Raw genomic sequence first — 18,741 nt, forward strand, 5'->3', positions numbered from 1 at the left:
GCACACTTCTAGACCCCACTGCAGACCTGCCAATCCTGAATCTCAGGAGACAGGGATTGATCTCAGTTTCTTAAGCACCTTTAAGAATCATTGTACTTAAGTGGTGGTTCTCAAACCTGGGAGAGCATTGAATTTAACCTGGAGGGCTTGTTAAAACAGAGTGCTGGATACTACCCCAGAGTTTTGGATTCAGTAGGTTTGGAGTGGGACCTGAGAATTTGCATGTCTGATAAGTTTCCAGGTGACGCTAATGTGACCACACTTTGAGAATCATTGTGCTAGAGGGATATAAAGAAGTGTTAGATACAATTCCTGTCATTAAGGAGCTTATGATGTAGTTGGGAAGATAAGACATATACTTAAAAATATAACAAGGAATACAGTGTTATATAATGTTTGACAATGAATGGGGTCGTTTGGAGGAGTTGGAATTTAATCTAGGCCCTAAAATGTGAATAGGCTTAAGGTTCAGGAGAGAATAACATAGGCATTCTTGATGGGGATATAAAAGAGGGAAAGTATAAAGGTGGATGGGCCTGGGGTGGTTGATACTTTTTGTCTGGTGTGGAGCTTTATATAGGGCACTAGTGGAAGGTTAAGGCCAGAAAGGTTGGTGGCAGACTGTGAAGAGCCTTGAAAGCCTGCCCCTCTCCCCCACTTACACACATTTTACAGTCTTACCAAAAATGCTGCACAGCTAGAAAGAGGAAGTCTCCCCTGCTGAGTGTGCAAGAGGAAGCACAGAAGATTTGGAGGCCTGTGAGGTGTAATGACTGCTTTCAGCCATGAGCCAATTGTAGAGGCAATGGGAAGCCCAGCGCACCAACCAGGCTGGGTGCCTCCGCCCAGAGGGTGTCACCACCCAAGCTGAAAGTGTTTGGGGAGATCAGGCATTGCTGTCTGGATGCTCCTCTCTCTCCGTGGCCATCATGTCTTTGACTTCTGCCTACGAGCATAAATTAGCAGAGAAGCTCACTATCCTGAATGACCGAGGTCAGGGGGTTCTCATCCGAATGTATAACATCAAGAAGGTAAGCATAGGCAAGTGGACTAGTACTAACTATTCCAGCAGTCGTAAGGCAGGGAACCCTGAGGCAGGTCCAGCCGTTAGGCTTGCTCCTCTTTCTCTCTAGTTTAACTGGCCTTCAGTCACTCGGATTATGTAGGACAGCCAGTGCTGGGAGGCAGAAGCGGAGGCTTTTTTTCAGGGCTTCCGCCTTTCTTGGTATGATTCTCACCCCCAACGAGGGTGTCTGCTTCCTGCTGGGGTTAGAGATGGGATGGGAAATAACTGTGTTCCGGGTCTCCTGGATAAAAGTCTGGGTCTAGAATTCTGGGTCTTATCGTTTAGTGCTGGTCCCCCACACTCTGAAGACAGCCAAAGTTGGGTCTCTGGCAAAAACTTTTTCGTGCAAGTACTTTCCCTAAAAGGAAAAAATAGATACGCTATTTGGATTAAAAAAAGAGTAGGTACCTTCTGAGGGACTTAGGCTCTGAGACAGTTGTTGCGGTGGTTTTATATATATGTGTGTTTAGGATAGGAACTTCGGAATTGGGAGAAGCTGGTGGCAAGAGGTGGACTAGGGGCTGGGCCTAGTGAAGTTAAGAGATAAAGACAGGTGGGAGTGGGGAATTTCTGGAAGAGAAAATAGGGGACTTGGGGGGAGGGGACTTTGGTGCATTTCATAATAAAACAAATCACTGGGGACATAGTTTCTCTGTCTCCATGCCCCCTATAAATGCCCTTTGGGATAAGATGCTTATATAATGGACATAATTGTGACACTGATTCTCCCACAGAGTCTAAGTCCTGAGCAGCTGCTTTTCTCACTCCTTCCGGCTTCAGCTGAGGGGTGAGGAGAGAGCTTCCTCTTTGTGCCGGGCGAGCAGATGTTAAGCTTTACCCAGCAAGACGAAATGCTGAGGTTATTTAGCTCTTCTGATAGTTGGCTTAATGTCCTGGAACTTGTTCCTGACCTACTCTTATGCTTTTATAATTAATTCCCAGATTCCCTTTCCCTAAGAGAGATTGTGTGAGAATGCATGATGCAGGAAGAGGTATGTTTCCAAGGAGCGGGAGAAAGGGTTGAAATATACTGTTATTTATTTGTGCAGACTTGTTCAGACCCCAAATCCAAGCCCCCTTTCTTACTGGAAAAGTCCATGGAATCATCTCTGAAGTACATCAACAAGAAATTTCCCAACATAGATGTCCGAAACAGCACGGTGAGAATGCTGTCCCTCTTCTCTCCTTTCTCTGAAATAACTCTGTGCTTGGATGGTTCAAACTCTCTTTTGACTGCCTCTCTTTGAACTTGGCAGGGGATGGAGTAGCCTTCTTTTAGTTTTCCTAAGCTCAACCACAGGGCTTCAGGTTGTTGTAGTCTTAAGAATTCTGAGATAAGATGGGATTCTCCTAGGGTAAACTGGAGCAAAGCATTGCCCCTTTCTCCATTGTAAGATTCACAAGAACACTTTGTTCTTTCCAAGAAAGATGGCTCTATCGATGAAGCAGTTGCATATATTTTATTGTTGTTCCTATTTCCCCCTCAGTGTTTTCTCGGTTATTGTCTTAGAGTTATGCATCTAGTGTCATATCCCTTACTTCTCCCTTATTAAATGTTAGCCCTAGATTTCTTACCATCTTATCTATAGCATCTTCTCATTCAGCTTCTTTTGACTTTGATATGAATAATAAACCTCTTTAGCTGAAAGAGACCTTGAAATTTCCTCTCATTTCACAATCTATATCCAGTCAGGATTGCATGCAACCATCCTGCCTAGATAGAGAGTATTCTCTGTTTAAAAACCTTCCGAGTTCGAAGACTTTCCAGCTTCCTCTGTCAGTGTATTTTAACCCTCTTTAAGAATGTTTTAGGTACAACCCCTGTTCTTCTTGGGTTACTTTGATCAATTGTCTTCTTAATTTGTGTTTTTTATTTTGTTTCTCTCAGCAACATTTAGGACCAGTACATCGGGAAAAATCTGAGATAATTAGATTCCTCACCAACTACTACCAGTCATTTGTGGACGTTATGGAATTTCGGGTGAGCTCTCTCTAGCCCAGGTCCCCAATGTTTGGACGTTCTTTTATGTTCCTTATTCCCGTTTCTTGAAAAAATAAGATGTATTGATATATGGAGGGATATCTAAGTTGTATTGTTAAATGAAAGTGAGTTGCAGAATAGTCTATGATACAATTTTATTTTTGTTTTAAAAGATACATAAACTTATATACACAGTGTTAGTGTATATATATATATATATATATGAAAGATGTGGAATATTTCACATTAAACTGTTAAAAATACCTGCCTTTGGGGGTGGATTATTATGATTGGCTTTAACTTATTACACTATACATTTTTGTATTATTTGAGTTAAAATTTTAAGTATTCTTAACCAATAGTTTATTACAAATCTACTGAAAAATTTCAAGAATGGTACAATGAACATTGTTCTACTCTCCCCCTGGATCTCCTGATTTTTAGTATTTTGCCATGTTTGTTTACCTTTTTTTTTTTCTTGAACCATTTGAGTTAGTTGCAGGCATCGTGACATTTCCCTCCCTGAACACTTTAGCATACATCTGCTAAGAGCAAGAATATTTTCTTACCTAACCTTAATACAATTATCATACTCAGGAAATGTAAAATTGCTACAATGTTGTAGTTAATATATAGCCCATATTCATATTCCTCTAGTTGTCTCAAGGATCATACATTGAATTTATGATGTCATGTCTCTTAGTTGTCATGTCTCTTTAGTCTTTAATCTAGAATAGTTCTCAGCCTTATTTTGTCTTTCATGACACTGACCTTTTTGAAGTGTCCAGACTAGTTATTTTTCAGAATTTCCCTCAGTTTGGATTTGTCTAATCGTTAACAGTGTTTGGTAGCATAATACATGGATGATAAATTGAGTTTTAAACAATGAGCATGTACTATTTTTGTAAACATAAACTGTGAAAAATTATTTAGTACAATGTTTTTGAAGGGCAGATCGATATGGTGTTTCAAAAGTCTTAAAAATATATACTTTTAAATGTAACAATTCTAATTCTAGAAATTTGTCTTAAGGAAACAATCAGAAGTGCAAAGGTATATGTACAAGAATGTACTCTGTTGCATTACTTATGATAGTGACAACTTGATAATCATATATTCAAGAAATAGAGGTTTAGTTAAAAGTTCAGAGTATATGTCTATAAATGAATATTATACAGCTGTTAAGGATAACACATATTTATATTAATCGGCATGGAAAAATGCTCTTCACATGTTCTTCAGTATAAAAGCAAATTACAATGTAGCTTACGACAGGAGATGTCCCTAAAATGTATATTTACATAGGTAAATATGCATATAAATAAGGCTGGAACTTCTTTACATAGTGAGATTATGAGTGGCTTTAAAAATAAATTGAAATTATGTTTGTATTTTCTAATTATTCTGCAATGAACACCTATTATTTATGTATTCAAGAAATAACACGAATTTTAGTCATCTGAGCCATTTAAGTTTGTGATGGTATTATAGTATTTTTTCAGGTGGTACAAGCGTATGGGACCCTGCTTTGGGTGTCCTGTATTTTCTCTAGGGAGCTAATCCAGGCTGTTCATTAGATCATGCAGTGAAGAGGGAGGGTCAGGTCAGAGGTTAATTCATTTGGAATTGAGAGTAGTGATTAGGAAGAAGGTAGGCACTGGTGGAGGTAGTAGAAGAATGCTGGAAGCATATAAAAAGTCTATTATTAGAAAATTTGTCCAAAGGAGATTTTAGGATACCTCTGGTTGCTGCAGTGGTAAAGTTCTGAGCCCAAGGAATCTAGTATGCCTCATTCAGGGCAGGAAGGGAAATAGAGACACGGAGGTATTGTGCATTGTAAAGTAGGTAGGCTCTGAATCAGACAGACCTGGTTTTAAATCTCAGCCTTATCACTTACAAACTGTATGGCTTTAGACAAGAAACTCTTTGACTCCCAGTTTCTTTATCTATAAAAGGGGAAATGAGATTTACTACATGGGGTATTTGTGAGAATTAAATGAGATAACACATTGAAAACATCTAGTACAGTGTTTAGCATATAATAAAGTAATAGGCCAAACAGATGTTAAATCCATTCCCTTCTGATTCTGTCTTTACAGTGTAGTGACACTGGTTGTATGAGAGGCTGAAAGCAAACTTCAGTTATATCTTATATCTCTTGGGAACTGGGTTGCAGGAAGGAGTTGTAGACAGGCCCTCCCAGCAAAGGAGGCAGCATTGACCTAGACAGAGGTCTTGAGATTATGTAGTATAGACAGAAGATCATGGCCTCCGGGTTCTAATTCTGATACTTTGCCTTACTAGTTTTGTGATCTTTGGGGAGTTTCTTAACTGCTCTTAGCCTCAGTTTCCCCATATGTTACTTTAGATACAGCCTTTTGGGGAAGGTAACTTGGAAACATTTTTCCCCATACATTTAATAAGTTTGCAAATGTATACACCTGTGTAACAACCGCCACAAAGTACAGAAAATTACCATCAACCCAAAGCTTCCCTGCACCTTTTTTTCCTCAGTCCATCCCTACCTCCCTGACTCCTGGCCCCAGGCAACCACTGGTCTGCTTTCCAGATTAGGTTTTTCTTTTTCAGGGGTTCATATATATAATTAGAATCTATATAGCATGTTTTCTTTTGTGTCTGGCTTCCTTCACTCAGCATGTTTTTAAGATTTGTTTATGTTTCATGATTCATTTCCTATTTTTGCTGAGCACTATTTCATTGTATGGATACAATCTGTTTATCCACTTACCTGTTGATGGACTTTTGGGTTGTGTCCAGTTTCTGGCCATTATGCACAAGTTGCCATAAACATTTGAGTACAAATCATTTTTCATTTCACCTGGGTAAATAATCTAGAAGTTGAATTGCTAAATCATATGGTATGTATATGTTTAATTTTATAAGAAACAGCCAAACATTTTTTCCAAAGTCGTGGTTCCATTTTCCCTTCCCATCAGCAATATATTAGTGTTCCAGTTGCTCCACATTCTCATCAACACTTGCTTTTAGTCATTCTTTTTTTTTTGTTTTTTGGCCGTGCCAAACAGTTTTCGGGATCTTAGTTCCCTGAACAGGGATTGAACCTGGGCCACTGAAGTGAAAGTGCCAAGTCCTAACCTCTGGACCACCAGGGAACTCCCGAATTTTAGTCATTCTGTTGGGTGTGTGTAGTGATATCTTCTTGTGATTTTAATTTGCATTTCCCTGATGACTAATATTATTGGGCGTCTTTTCATGTGCTTGTTCGTCATTTTTATATTTTTAATTGTAAAGAGCCTGTTCAAATCTTTTGGCAACATATTTTAAAAATAAAAATATATATACCCTTTGATCTAGCAGTTCCACTTTTGTAGAAATGAAAGTACCAATGTGCAGTGGATAGGGCCAGGAATTGGAACAAAGCAAACACTCATCAGTGGGAAAAAGGCTGAATGAACTGGCCGTACCATGGGCTATTATGCAGCCATTAATAAGAAGTACATTAGTGCTCTACCAGATGACTTGAGGACTTTTAGCAGGTAAGGTTGAATAAGAAAAGTAAAATAAGAACAGTGTAATATTATCTCAAATTTTTAACACAAATTATTTTCAAAAAGACCCCTCTCTCTCTTTTTCTCCCTATCTAATAGGATTATATAAATAGGATGAAAATTAAGAAAGGACATACCGGGTTGTTAAACTTGTTTACCTGAGGGTTGGGCAGGATGGAGGGTGGGTGCTGATGTTGCGGGGAGGGAAGTGTCCACAGTAAAACTGCATATTTATTTAGGTAAAATTATGTATGAAAAGAAAAAGAATCCCTCTCACACTGAAATGAGGTTAAATGAAGTATATGCAACTTACCTAGTAAGTACTTAGTACATAGTAGGTGATCAGTAAACAGAAACATGTAGAAAGTTGGGTAGTTTTCCCATTTGTTAATGATTAACTTCTGAGAATAAGAGACAGAATCAAAGAACAGACTGATTTTGGGATTCATCAATAAAAATGGGTCTGATTTTTGGTAGTTTAGAAACAGCCTATCAGATGGTCTGCATCTTGTAACCTTTTTTGGTGGAGGAAGGGGGCACTGGGATGATAAGATCAGGGAAAGTGTGCATAATGTAGTAGTGACTTGTGCCTGTGGAGACATGGGCATCCAGTAGGGTAGACTGATAGGGGCCCACGGACAGCTTACGGAGGAGGAACTCCCTCTACTCAGCAACCCGCCCTTATGTTATTCAGTGGCTCTCTAGGACCTCCAAGGGAGAGAACCTTCCCGTCAAATTCTGGTAGTACCTGTCATCTTCTTTTTATTCTTTATTCATTCTCATCTCCGATTCTGCCCCCAGGATCATGTATATGAACTTCTCAACACGATTGATGCCTGCCAGTGCCATTTTGATATTGTAAGATTCTTGGCAATTCTCTTCTATCCTAGAGCCACGGAAATTGTCTCTGTTGGGACAGTGTGGGGTGAGATGGGACTGGAGGAATGGCTATTCCCCCAGGACTATAATATAATATATATAATATAATATATACTGTATAATGAATGAATGGCTATTAATTCCAGGACTATAATTCTTTTGTAAAAATGTTGAAGTTAAAGTGTATTTACGGGCTTCCCTGGTGGCGCAGTGGTTGAGAGTCCGCCTGCCGATGCAGGGGACACGGGTTTGTGCCCCGGTCCGGGAAGATCCCACATGCCGCGGAGCGGCTAGGCCTGTGAGCCATGGCCACTGAGCCTGCACGTCCGGAGCCTGTGCTCCGCGACGGGAGAGGCCACAACAGTGAGAGGCCCGCGTACCGCAAAAAAAAAAAAAAAAAGTGTATTTACATGTTAAGCAGATCAGCAATGTGATTTATTTAATCCAGAATTCACATAAAAATCTTCTTATTCTACCTCCTCCAACCTCTAAATGCCACCTTATTTCCTGGCCTCCTTATATCTTGAGCTCACTTTTAGCTCCTGAATTTTGTTCAAATTTTCTCCTTCTGAATTTGCAGTCTTGTCAGTTTCTCCTTCTAAATAGATCTTTCCAGAGTCTGTTTAGCACTGTCTGGAATGGTTGGGGAAATAGTGGTTAATAGGCCTTGCTGTTCTTGGGTTCCTATGTATTTTCCTTGTAGAATCTCAACTTTGACTTCACTCGGAGTTACCTGGACTTGATAGTGACCTATACCTCAGTTATTTTACTTCTGTCACGGATTGAGGATCGACGGGTGCTCATTGGCGTGTACAACTGTGCCCATGAGATGCTGCATGGACATGGGTGAGTTGAGATATACAAGATGAAGAATCTCATACGTGGTGCTATGAGGTAAAGGTGGATACAAGAGAAATAGATGGCATGCTTTCTCATGTGAGAATCTATAGTCTATATGATAACCCAGGCAAAGTAAAACAATTGCCCTGTCTCTAATGAGTTTTTAATCCTGGGCTGGCTGCCACTCTGCTTTTGAGGTTATTGCAAAAGGCAAAGAAAATTCTTTTTAATATCGGTAGGAATAATATTAGTAAAGTTAAAGCCATTAGAGGTAAGTAATGTTTGAAAATACATTTGGAGCCAAATATAAATGGATTTTGGATTATCTGCAATTCTTTGCCTTTCCATTAGTGCAAATAAAAGTATTTAAGGGCTGAAAAAAATAAAGACCAGAGGGATCAGAGGGGCCCGTGGAACATTGTTCTATGTGTGATGTGTATTCCCATGTGCCTACATGAATACCTAGGCACATGACCTATCATTCGCTTTGAATGTATATATATTCTTTTGGGTTGTATACAGATTTGGGTCCAGCCATACTACTTGATTTGTGACTAATCAATATGAATTTATAGAATACCTATCATGTGTCCAACCTTATTTCAGGTGCTTATAATGAAGAAACTTTCATGGACCAGCCCCAAATCATGTGATTCTATCTTAGTTATACCTGGGCCTGGAGTGGGTTATCTGTATATGTAATTCACAGTTTAGTATCTTTGGAGGTGGTGGAGAATACCAGACTATGTACACATCGTTATCCTATATGCAAACATGAGAGTTTACATCATGTTTAAGGGAGGGCTGTAACTCCTTTTTCCTATGCTTCCAGTGACCCCAGTTTTGCCCGTCTTGGTCAGATGGTCTTGGAGTATGACCACCCTCTGAAGAAGCTGACAGAGGAGTTTGGGCCTCACACAAAGGCAAGTTTCTTGAGAGAGTGGAGAATTCCTCAGGCAGAAGTATGTTGTCCCCATCATTGACATTGGAGATTCATTTGTTTTTCTCCACAGGCTGTGAGTGGAGCCCTGCTTTCTTTGCACTTTCTGTTTGTCCGAAGGAACCAGGGGGCTGAGCAGTGGCGTAGTGCCCAGCTTCTAAGTCTCATCAGCACCCCTGCAGCCATGATTAACCCTGCTAATTCAGACACAGTGAGTTCCCTTTTCCTCTTGTCAGTGGAAGTATTCTCTTTCCAAGGCCATCTCTTTAGAGGGTGCTTCTTTTCAGGAAACATCAGCCCTAAGAGTGCTTTAGCCCTCTTCTAGGATATGCCTCTGAGTTGATCACCTCTTGTGGCTAAAACAATCATAGTTGGGTTGGAGATTTTCTTTGGACCAGGATTAGTGTGTGCCTGCCCACAGAAGGAATTTAATAAATGTTCATAGAATGAATGAATGGATGAAACTGGGTCATTAGGCACCTATTCAGCCCAGCAGGAACTTGAGCATAGATGTCAATTAATCAACAAATGTTTTTATTCAACTACTATCGGCCCAAGGTCCTTGCTTCAAAGAATTTATAATCTAGTAGGAAGATATGCCGTGTATTCATAAAAATAGAACTGACGGTACAAGAGTATGAGAAGCACCAAACAAGTGACGTATACTTTACATGGTAAAAGAATCCAAGGGAGACGGAAATCATGAGATTTTGAGTATTACTCTCCTGAATTGTTGAAGAGAAGTTATGTCAAACCATTTGTTTGTCCTCACTTCCAGTCCAAGTTCCTTTTTCTTTTCTCAACTATATTCTTTTCTCCTCACTCCACTTCTAGTGCCTCACCTCCATTACTGGCAGCTTTCCCAGATATTGGCTTATCAATGTGCCCTTATCCAGTCTGGTAAAATAAAAGTTGGTTTTAATACTCAAACTCTAGCTTGACTGCCCTTGTCTCGACTGCCTTAGTCTTTAGCGTAGACCAAGTTAAATAACTGCTAGACCATCTCCGCCTCTCTTCTCATAGATGGCCTGTGAGTACCTGTCTGTGGAAGTGATGGAGCGCTGGATTGTCAGTAAGTTTTGTGGGATGAGGTGGGAACAGACATAGCATGTTATATGGAGATCGAATTCTAAAAGTCTTCCTCTGCACTGTTTTACCCACCCACAGTTGGGTTTCTTCTTTGTCACGGGTGCCTCAACTCCAATAGCCAGTGCCAGAAGCTGTGGAAGCTGTGTCTGCAGGGTTCCCTGTACATCACCCTCATACGGGAGGATGTGCTACAAGTGCACAAGGTCACCGAGGATCTGTTTAGCGGTTTGAAAGGGTGAGATATGAGGTCCCAGCTAATCTTTTAGCCCCTCCTGACATCGTTTTTTTTAGGGATTTTTAGCCCCTCCTGATATCCTTTTCTAGTCTCCATAAGTGTCCCAAGTACAGGTGTTAAGGAATAATTCTAATTATTGAACAAATATTTATTGAATACATTCTATTTACTAGGTACTTCACTTGATACATTAGTTAGTAAGATAGCATAGAGGTTAAGATAACGGATTCTGAAACCAGATTACCTGTGTTTGAATTCCAGCTCTACCACTTACTGGCTATGTGATCTTGGGCAAGTTACTTAGCTTCTCTATGCCATGCCTCAATTTGTCTATAAATAATAATAATACTTCCCTATGACCTACCTCATAGGGTTGTTACGAGGAATGAAAGAGTAACTATTTATAAAGCATGTAGAAAAGTGCCTGGTACTTTGTAAGTGCAATATATGTGCTTATTAAATAAAAAAAGACAGAATCCCTGCTCTCAAAGAGCTTGCAAATTAGTGAAAAATAAACTGTTGTGATATAATAAGGGATTATGATGTATAAACCTAAAGTGCTTTAGAAGGGTACTTAAACTGGCCCTGGAGGATCCAGGAAAACCTGGAGACAGATAGACCTGAAGAATTAAAAAGGGGAAGCGTGTGTGTGTGTGTGTGTGTGTGTGTGTGTGTGTGTGTGTGCTGGAGTGGTGGGGGTAGGGATGGAAAGGCAGGGAAATTGCTTAAGGCAGAGAAAGATACTTTAGGCAGAGAAACTATCAAGATTTCGAGGCAAAAAGGAGCATGGCAAGTTCTAAGAAATTCATATAGCCCAGGTTACAAAAATGAAGATGTTGTCAAGAGACAGATTTGGAGAGGTAAGCTGGGGCCTTGGATGTCCTGTCATGGGGTTTGAGCCTGTTCTAAAAAGGCTAGGGAGGGACTTCCCTGGTGGCACAGCGGTTAAGAATCTGCCTGTCAGTGCAGGGGACACGGGTTTGATCCCCAGTCTGGGAAGATCCCACATGCTGTGGAGCAACTACTGAACCTGTGCTCTAGAGCCCGTGCGCCACAACTACTGAGCCTGCGCGCCTAGAGCCCGTGCTCCGCAACAAGAGAAGCCACCGCAGTGAGAAGCCCACGCACCACAACGAAGAGTAGCTCCCGCTCGCCGCAACTAGAGAAAGCTCGTGCGCGGCAACGAAGACCCAACACAGCCAAAAAAAATTTATTTTTTTTAAAAAAGGGATAGGGAGCCATTGAGTGATTTTTCTTTTTTTTTTTATAATTTTTTTATAATCTAGTAGATTATAATGAACATGTAAAGGTGTGCATATATTTTCAACCTTATATAAGCAATTGATAAAAAGCAATGGATCCACATTCTACATTATATTCTTTTTTTTTTTTTTTTTTTTTGGCTGCGTTGGGCCTTTGTTGCTGCGCACGGGCTTTCTCTAGTTGCAGCGAGTGGGGAATACTCCTTGTTGTGGTGCACGTGCTTCTCATTGCGGTGGCTTCTCATTGCAGAGCACAGGCTCTAGGCGCGTGGGCTCAGTAGTCGTGGCTCACAGGCTCTAGAATGCAGGCTCAGTAGTTGTGGCACACGGGCTTAGTTGCTCCACAGCATGTGGGATCTTCCTGGACCAGGGCCCAAACCCGTGTCCCCTGCATTGGTAGGCAGATTCCTAACCACTGTGCTACCAGGGAAGCCCCTCTACATTATATCCTGAAGTTGTTTTTTTTTTTTTTACTTTATTTTGGATATCTTTGCGTGTCAGTCTACAGAGACTTATTCTTTTTAACATTCAAACAGTATTTTATTATGTGGTTGTAACATAATTTATTTATCCAATCCACTATTGATGGACATTTGAAGTGTTCCCTCACTCCCTCCTGTTTTTTTTTTAAAAAAAAAAAAACCTTTACAAACAATGTTGAAATGAACATCCTTAGACATATATCTTTGTGAACATTTCTATAGGGTAAATTCTTACAGGTGGAATTGCTGGGGTAAAGGATATGCATATTTCAAATTTTAATAGCTCTTCCCAAATTGTCCTCCAAACAGATGTATTATCTACCATCTATGAGAATACTTATTCATCATACTCTCAACAACTGAGTATTATTAAAAATTCATTGCCAGACTTAAGAGAGAGTAAATCTAAGATTAATAATTAGAAGTTACAGGAGGTAAATAGATACAGATATATAGAAACACTTTCTAATGATTACCGCTTCTGGGGAATGGAAGGGATGTCTGAAGCGTGTGTTGTTCCCCATCATTAAGAACAACACTAACATGTAAGATTTATAGTTTAGGGAGTTCTTTGCCATAAATGATCTAATTTGATCTTCATGTTACTTATACTCAGGTATATGTTTAATATATTCTTTTTTTCTTTTTTTTTTTGGCTGTACCACGCGGCATGTGGGATCTTAGTTCCCTGACCAGGGATCAAACCCGTGCCCCCTGCAGTGGAAGTGCTGAGTCCTAACCACTGGACTGCCAGGGAAGTCCCAATATCTTCTTTTATAAATGAGAAAATAGAGGCTCAGTCTCAGTGTCACTCAATTAATAAGAGATGAAATTAGGAAATCATTCCAGATTTTTTGACTCTTAATCCTCTCACTTTCCATCATACCACGTAGAGGATGAAATAATTACCCACCAGGAATGCTGTGGAGTTGAATCCTGATTTGATTAAGATACTTTCCAACTCTAAATTTCTTTGATTCTGTGCTAAGCTCAATAAGGGGTGGTTTGGAGAAGAGAAACGAAAGGTTATAAATTCGACTAATGTGGTGGCAACAGATGCAATTCAAGAGAAGACAGATATAAGGGACATAGAGAGCACAGAGCCTAAAGTAGCGTGGGACTTTTGAGCATGGGTCAGTAGTTGAAAAAAAGAAGTATGGTCAGGAGAGTCAAATGTTACGGAGAAACAAAGAACAATGAAAAGGCCATCTAATTTGGTGGTTCAAAAGTTGACGGTGACCTAAGAGAGAGCAGTTTGTTTAGTGTCTAAGATCATATGGACTTCAAGGGTCAGTGAAAGGTGAGGTGAAAAAGAGTAAAGGTGTCTCTCTGGAGGAGTTTGGTGGTGTGGGAGAATGAGCAAAGTTCAGTAGATTGTCAGGGTCAAGCGAGGGTCCTTTTAGAATAAGGGAGGCTTATTGGGAGAAGAGAATAAACCAGTAGAGAGAGAGAGAGATTGAAGTGACAAAAGGGTAACTGATAAGGTTAAATTCTAAGTGGAGGTGGGTGGGAATGGGACCCAGGGGAGAGCTGGAGTAACTACTTTTTTTTTTTTAAATAAATTTATTTATTTATTTATTTTTGGCTGTGTTGGGTCTTCGTCTCTGTGCGAGGGCTTTCTTTAGTTGTGGCAAGCAGGGGCCACTCTTCATCGCGGCACGCGGGCCTCTCACTGTCGCGGCCTCTCTTGTTGAGGAGCACAGGCTCCAGATGCGCAGGCTCAGTAGTTGTGGCTCACAGGCCTAGTTGCTCCGCGGCATGTGGGATCCTCCCAGACCAGGGCTTGAACCCGTGTCCCCTGCATTAGCAGGCAGATTCTCAACCACTGCGCCACCAGGGAAGCCCTGGAGTAACTACTTTTACTTGAGAGCAGTGTCATATTTATGCACTGCTTCTTTGTATTTCCCTCAAACCTGGAAGAGTACTTCAGCTTGAAGGTGTCAAGGCAGGAGCACAGGACAAGAAATCTAGTTCCAGCTTTGCCATTAAAACCCTATGTGACCTTGGGCAAGTCAGTTTTCTTCTGCAGGTATTATTTTCTTTATCTGCAAAATAATGATGAGAACTAGATAATCTCTAAACTCTATGAATCTCTTGTTAATAGGTCAGGGTAAAAAGTAAGGTTTGGAAAGATCCTGATGGTGAAGGCTGCCCATGCCCCTGCAGGCTGTAGTTTGGAATCTCTGAGGACTGGGAAGGTGGGAAAAGGCCTTTAGCTGGTGGTATGGCCAACCCTTCTGTGTGTATGTCAATCCTCAGGTACGGCAAGCGAGTGGCAGACGTAAAGGAAAGCAAGGAACATGCAATTGCAAACAGGTAAAGGCGGGCAATGAGCTCTTCCAGAGGGGATGGAATAGGAATCTCTCCTGAGATTGTTCTCTCCTCTCCTTGTTCTCACCCAAGTTTCTGTACAGCCTTATTGTCTCAACCCAAGAACTTGCTGCTGCCCCACAGATTCTTGTGTTTCCTTACCAGGTCTAACTGTGGCATTGAACCTTCCTCCTAGCTGACACCCCTTCCTAAATGCAGCTGTCTTCTGCACTGCCTTTGGAAGATTTTTAAGGGTGGGTGAGGCAATATTCTCTAGTTTCCACTTTCTTTCCTCAGTGGCCAGTTTCACTCTCAAAGGCGTCAATTTCTGCGGATGGCTGTGAAGGAGCTGGAGACTGTGTTAACCGATGAACCAGGACTACTGGGTCCCAAGGCAAGAGAAAGAAACGTTGGGAGGGGGACGATGTTCAATGATAAAAGACTCCTATGTGGGGGATGACTTGGCATTCATGAGTTTTTGCATTTCTGAGTTTTTTGTTCTGTTTGTGTATGTATATGCTGATTCCCTTGAATCTTCTTAGAGTACCCTAAAACTTCTTGTATCTCTTTTTTGGGCACTATCATAGTATATCATATATTATAGCTATTTGTGTACTTGCCTTATCCTCTATTTGACTGTGAACTAATTGAAGACAGATAGTTTTTTGTGAGTCTCTGTGTTTAATATTGGATACCACTGTTGGTATGGTTACACCGTTGTTTCCATATGCATATTTTCATGATAGTCTTCTCTGTGCTTTGAAATCCATTTATAAAGTTGAAAATTCTCATAGTCCCTGTCCCCTCCTTAGGCCCTTTTTGCTTTCATGGCCCTGTCCTTCATTCGTGATGAGGTCACTTGGCTGGTTCGCCACACAGAAAATGTCACCAAGACAAAGACACCTGAGGACTACGCTGACTCGTTAGTACTTGGCATGGTTAAGAATCTTGACCTTAGATGGACTGGGAAAAGGGACGGGGGGACATCAAGTGACCTCGGGAGGTCTCAGTTTCTGCCCTGTTGTCGCTGTCTTTGTTTCGGGTCACGTTTTCAGTCTCATACAGCTCTCTGTTCTCATCCTCGACTTTGTAGGAGCATTGCAGAACTGCTTTTCTTGTTGGAGGAGATTAGGGCTCTGGTCCGAAGACACGTCAAGGTGATAGAGCAATACCACCTTCAGTACCTGGCCAGATTTGATGCTCTTGTGCTCAGTGACATCATTCAAGTATGTTTAATTGATGATACTTTGGAAATTTGGGGGTGATCCCTGGTCATTTTCCCCTGGGGGCCACCCTGGCTGAATCTCATGCTCTGTAGATTGTGTGTCAAAAAGCCTGATTTTCCCCTCTACGTTTGTTAAAATTTAAAAAAAGGACTAATAACCATAGCAATTTTTTTCCCCAAGTGAGGCTGCACAGAAATAGGAGAGAAGAGTAAAAGGCAGTTGGGTGTTAGCATGGCAGGGAACTCAGGGAGGTTCCTCCATGTCTTGTTTGGCTCTTTCTCTCTGTTTGTGGCACTTGGCAGCTCTTCCTACCTTCATACACTGACTGAGCCTTGTGGTCTTGTTTCTCTCTTGGCGGAACTTGTACCTTCTTGACGGTAACTCCACCTTCTCTTTTAGAACCTGTCTGTGTGTCCTGAGGAGGAGTCCATCATAATGTCCTCATTCGTCAATACTCTCTCCTCTCTGAATCTCAAGCAAGGTAACTGGAGGGAATTGGAGGAGGAAGAGTGATGGCAAACATCTTTTTTTCTAGAAATATTGATCTCTTGAGCCAGGGAATAGCCAAGATGACTTTGAAGAGGACCTATTATACCATTCCATGCAGTTGGATAGAGGTGCTGTTTTATTATTTCCTTTTAAACTTCTATTTTTCTTACAGTTGATAATGGAGAAAAATTTGAATTTTCTGGATTGAGGCTGGACTGGTTCCGTCTACAGGTAGGTCTGTTTCTGTTAATGGTCCCCCATTCTCAAGGTTTTCTCTCCCTCACAATCCCTTCTCTTTCTAACTCCTAAGCTCTGCTGTATGGAATGATTCAACACTGAAAACTGCTGATTGGACAGGACAAATACCAGCCAAACTGTAGTCCCAAGACTGGGAGTCTTTTTCATTTATCTTGTTTTTCTCCACCCTTTTCCGAACTCCAACCATAGGCGTATACCAGTGTGGCTAAGGCTCCCCTGCACCTGCACGAGAACCCTGACTTAGCCAAGGTGATGAACCTCATTGTCTTTCACTCTCAAATGCTGGACTCAGTAGAGAATATGCTGGTGGAAACTTCTGATTTATCTACTTTCTGGTATGTCCTGACTCAGAGCTCTTTATCAATTGACCCGATCTCTTGCCTGGCCTCTGTGGAGGACTCTAATTCCCCCAGATACACAGGAAAGGCTTGTTTTCTTTGAGATCTCTTTAAAGACGGATGCTCAAACTCCACAGCTTCTTCTTTCCAGCTTTTATCAAGTGGTAGGAATTTGAAGTTGATTCCCTTTTGTGTTGGCTTTCTTTAGGAAAGCCATTTGGACTTTACACAGCATTCTCTTCTCTGGGATAATTCATTGATTATCTTTTCCTCACGGTTATATGTGGAACCTCCTTCTTTTTATTCTTGGGACATTGTGATTTAAAAGAGACATAGAAAACTTGGGAGTTTAGTGGAGAGGACTGAAAATAATTGGGAGGGCTGGGGAACAGGGTCTTTAGAGAATGCAAATGAGTTTGTCTTCCTTGGGTATCATTCGGCCTTTACTAAGTGACCACTGTTGTTCATAACTCTACCCTTTGAGGGATCAAACACACAGCACAATATGTTGGCTCTGCTATCTGCATTCAGCATGAGTGGGGAGGTATAATACCCACGTGTGAAAAGGACATCAACATAATAATGGCAAATGTGCATGATGTTGAGAGAATACAGGGTTGAGGAAGGATCAGCCTCATGAAATTAATCAGAGAAAGTTTTCTGGAGCCTGAGTGTCAAGTTTTGAGAGAGATGTGAATTAGTAATACTGAGGGACTTCTAAATCAGGGCCCAAATCATGCAGAGGTTCTGAGGGAGGAATAGCAAATTTTGTATAAGAAAAGGGAAGGAGGTATTATTGGGTTGGCCAAAAGGTTCCTTCGGTTTTTAACGTAAAAATGAAACACACATTTTTCATTTTCACCAAGAACTTTATTGAACAATGTATTAACCCTTTTGTTCCACTACCTTCTGCCATTTTTCAGGCAGCTTCATAATTCCATCTTCCCAAAACTTTTTATCTTTTTGCTCAAAGAACTGTTCCAGGTGCCTTTTACAGTCTTCCAGGGAATTGAAATTCTCTCCATGAAGAGAATTTTTGTAAAGACCGAAATAAATGGAAATCTGAAGGTGCAATACTGCGGGTGGATCAGAACTTCCCAGCCAAGCTATAACAGTTTTTGCCTGGTCATCGAAGAAACACGTGGTCTTGCGTTATCCTGATGGAAGATTATGTGTTTTCTGTTGACTAATTCCGGATGCTTTTCGTTGAGTGCTGCTTTCAGTTGATCTAACTGGGAGCTGTACTTGTTGGAATTAATCATTTGGTTTTCCGGAAGGAGCTCATAATAGAGGACCCTCTTCCTGTCCCACCATATGCACCTTCTTTCGATGAAGCCCGGCCTTTGGTGTGGTTGGTGGTGGTTCGCTTCGCTTGCCCCACGATCTCTTCCGTTCCACATTATTGTACAGTATCCACTTTTCATCGCTCTTCACAATTTGTTTTAAAAATGGAACTTTTTTTATGTTTAAGTAGAGAATCACATGTGGAAATATGGTCAAGGAGGTTTTTTTCTTGCTTGAGTTATGTGGAACCCAAACATCAAAGCGATTAATGTAACCAAGCTGGTGCAAATGATTTTCAGCTCTTGATTTGGATATTTTGAGTATGTCAGCTATCTCCTGCGTGGTATAACATTGATTGTTCTCAATTAATGTCTCAATTTGATCGCTGTCAACTTCAACTGGTCTACCCGACCATGGAGTGTTGTCCAGCGAGAAATCTCTGGCACGAAACTTTGCAAATCACTTTTGACAACTTTGAGCAGCCACAGCACCTTCTCAATATACTGCACAAATCTTTTTCTGCGTTTCAGTT

The 18,741-nt window shown here is 41.0% G+C and overlaps 1 protein-coding gene across 1 annotated transcript in view; it reads left to right on the forward strand.

Annotated features, from left to right (window-relative positions):
* Positions 1–896: 896 nt before the first annotated feature.
* Positions 897–18,741, forward strand: part of NCKAP1L (NCK associated protein 1 like) — a 42,487-nt gene continuing 24,642 nt past the window's right edge. The window contains exons 1-16 of the mRNA XM_060024915.1: positions 897–1,031; positions 2,116–2,226; positions 2,955–3,047; positions 7,379–7,435; positions 8,160–8,302; positions 9,129–9,219; positions 9,310–9,447; positions 10,260–10,308; positions 10,404–10,560; positions 14,564–14,620; positions 14,912–15,008; positions 15,427–15,536; positions 15,708–15,840; positions 16,240–16,321; positions 16,502–16,560; positions 16,777–16,922. Coding sequence (XP_059880898.1) covers positions 930–1,031; positions 2,116–2,226; positions 2,955–3,047; positions 7,379–7,435; positions 8,160–8,302; positions 9,129–9,219; positions 9,310–9,447; positions 10,260–10,308; positions 10,404–10,560; positions 14,564–14,620; positions 14,912–15,008; positions 15,427–15,536; positions 15,708–15,840; positions 16,240–16,321; positions 16,502–16,560; positions 16,777–16,922 — 1,625 coding nt within the window. The 5' untranslated portion in view covers positions 897–929. The remainder of the gene's footprint in view (positions 1,032–2,115; positions 2,227–2,954; positions 3,048–7,378; positions 7,436–8,159; positions 8,303–9,128; positions 9,220–9,309; positions 9,448–10,259; positions 10,309–10,403; positions 10,561–14,563; positions 14,621–14,911; positions 15,009–15,426; positions 15,537–15,707; positions 15,841–16,239; positions 16,322–16,501; positions 16,561–16,776; positions 16,923–18,741) is intronic.

The sequence above is a fragment of the Delphinus delphis genome, chromosome 11 (assembly GCF_949987515.2).
Source record: "Delphinus delphis chromosome 11, mDelDel1.2, whole genome shotgun sequence".
Taxonomy (NCBI): domain Eukaryota; kingdom Metazoa; phylum Chordata; class Mammalia; order Artiodactyla; family Delphinidae; genus Delphinus; species Delphinus delphis.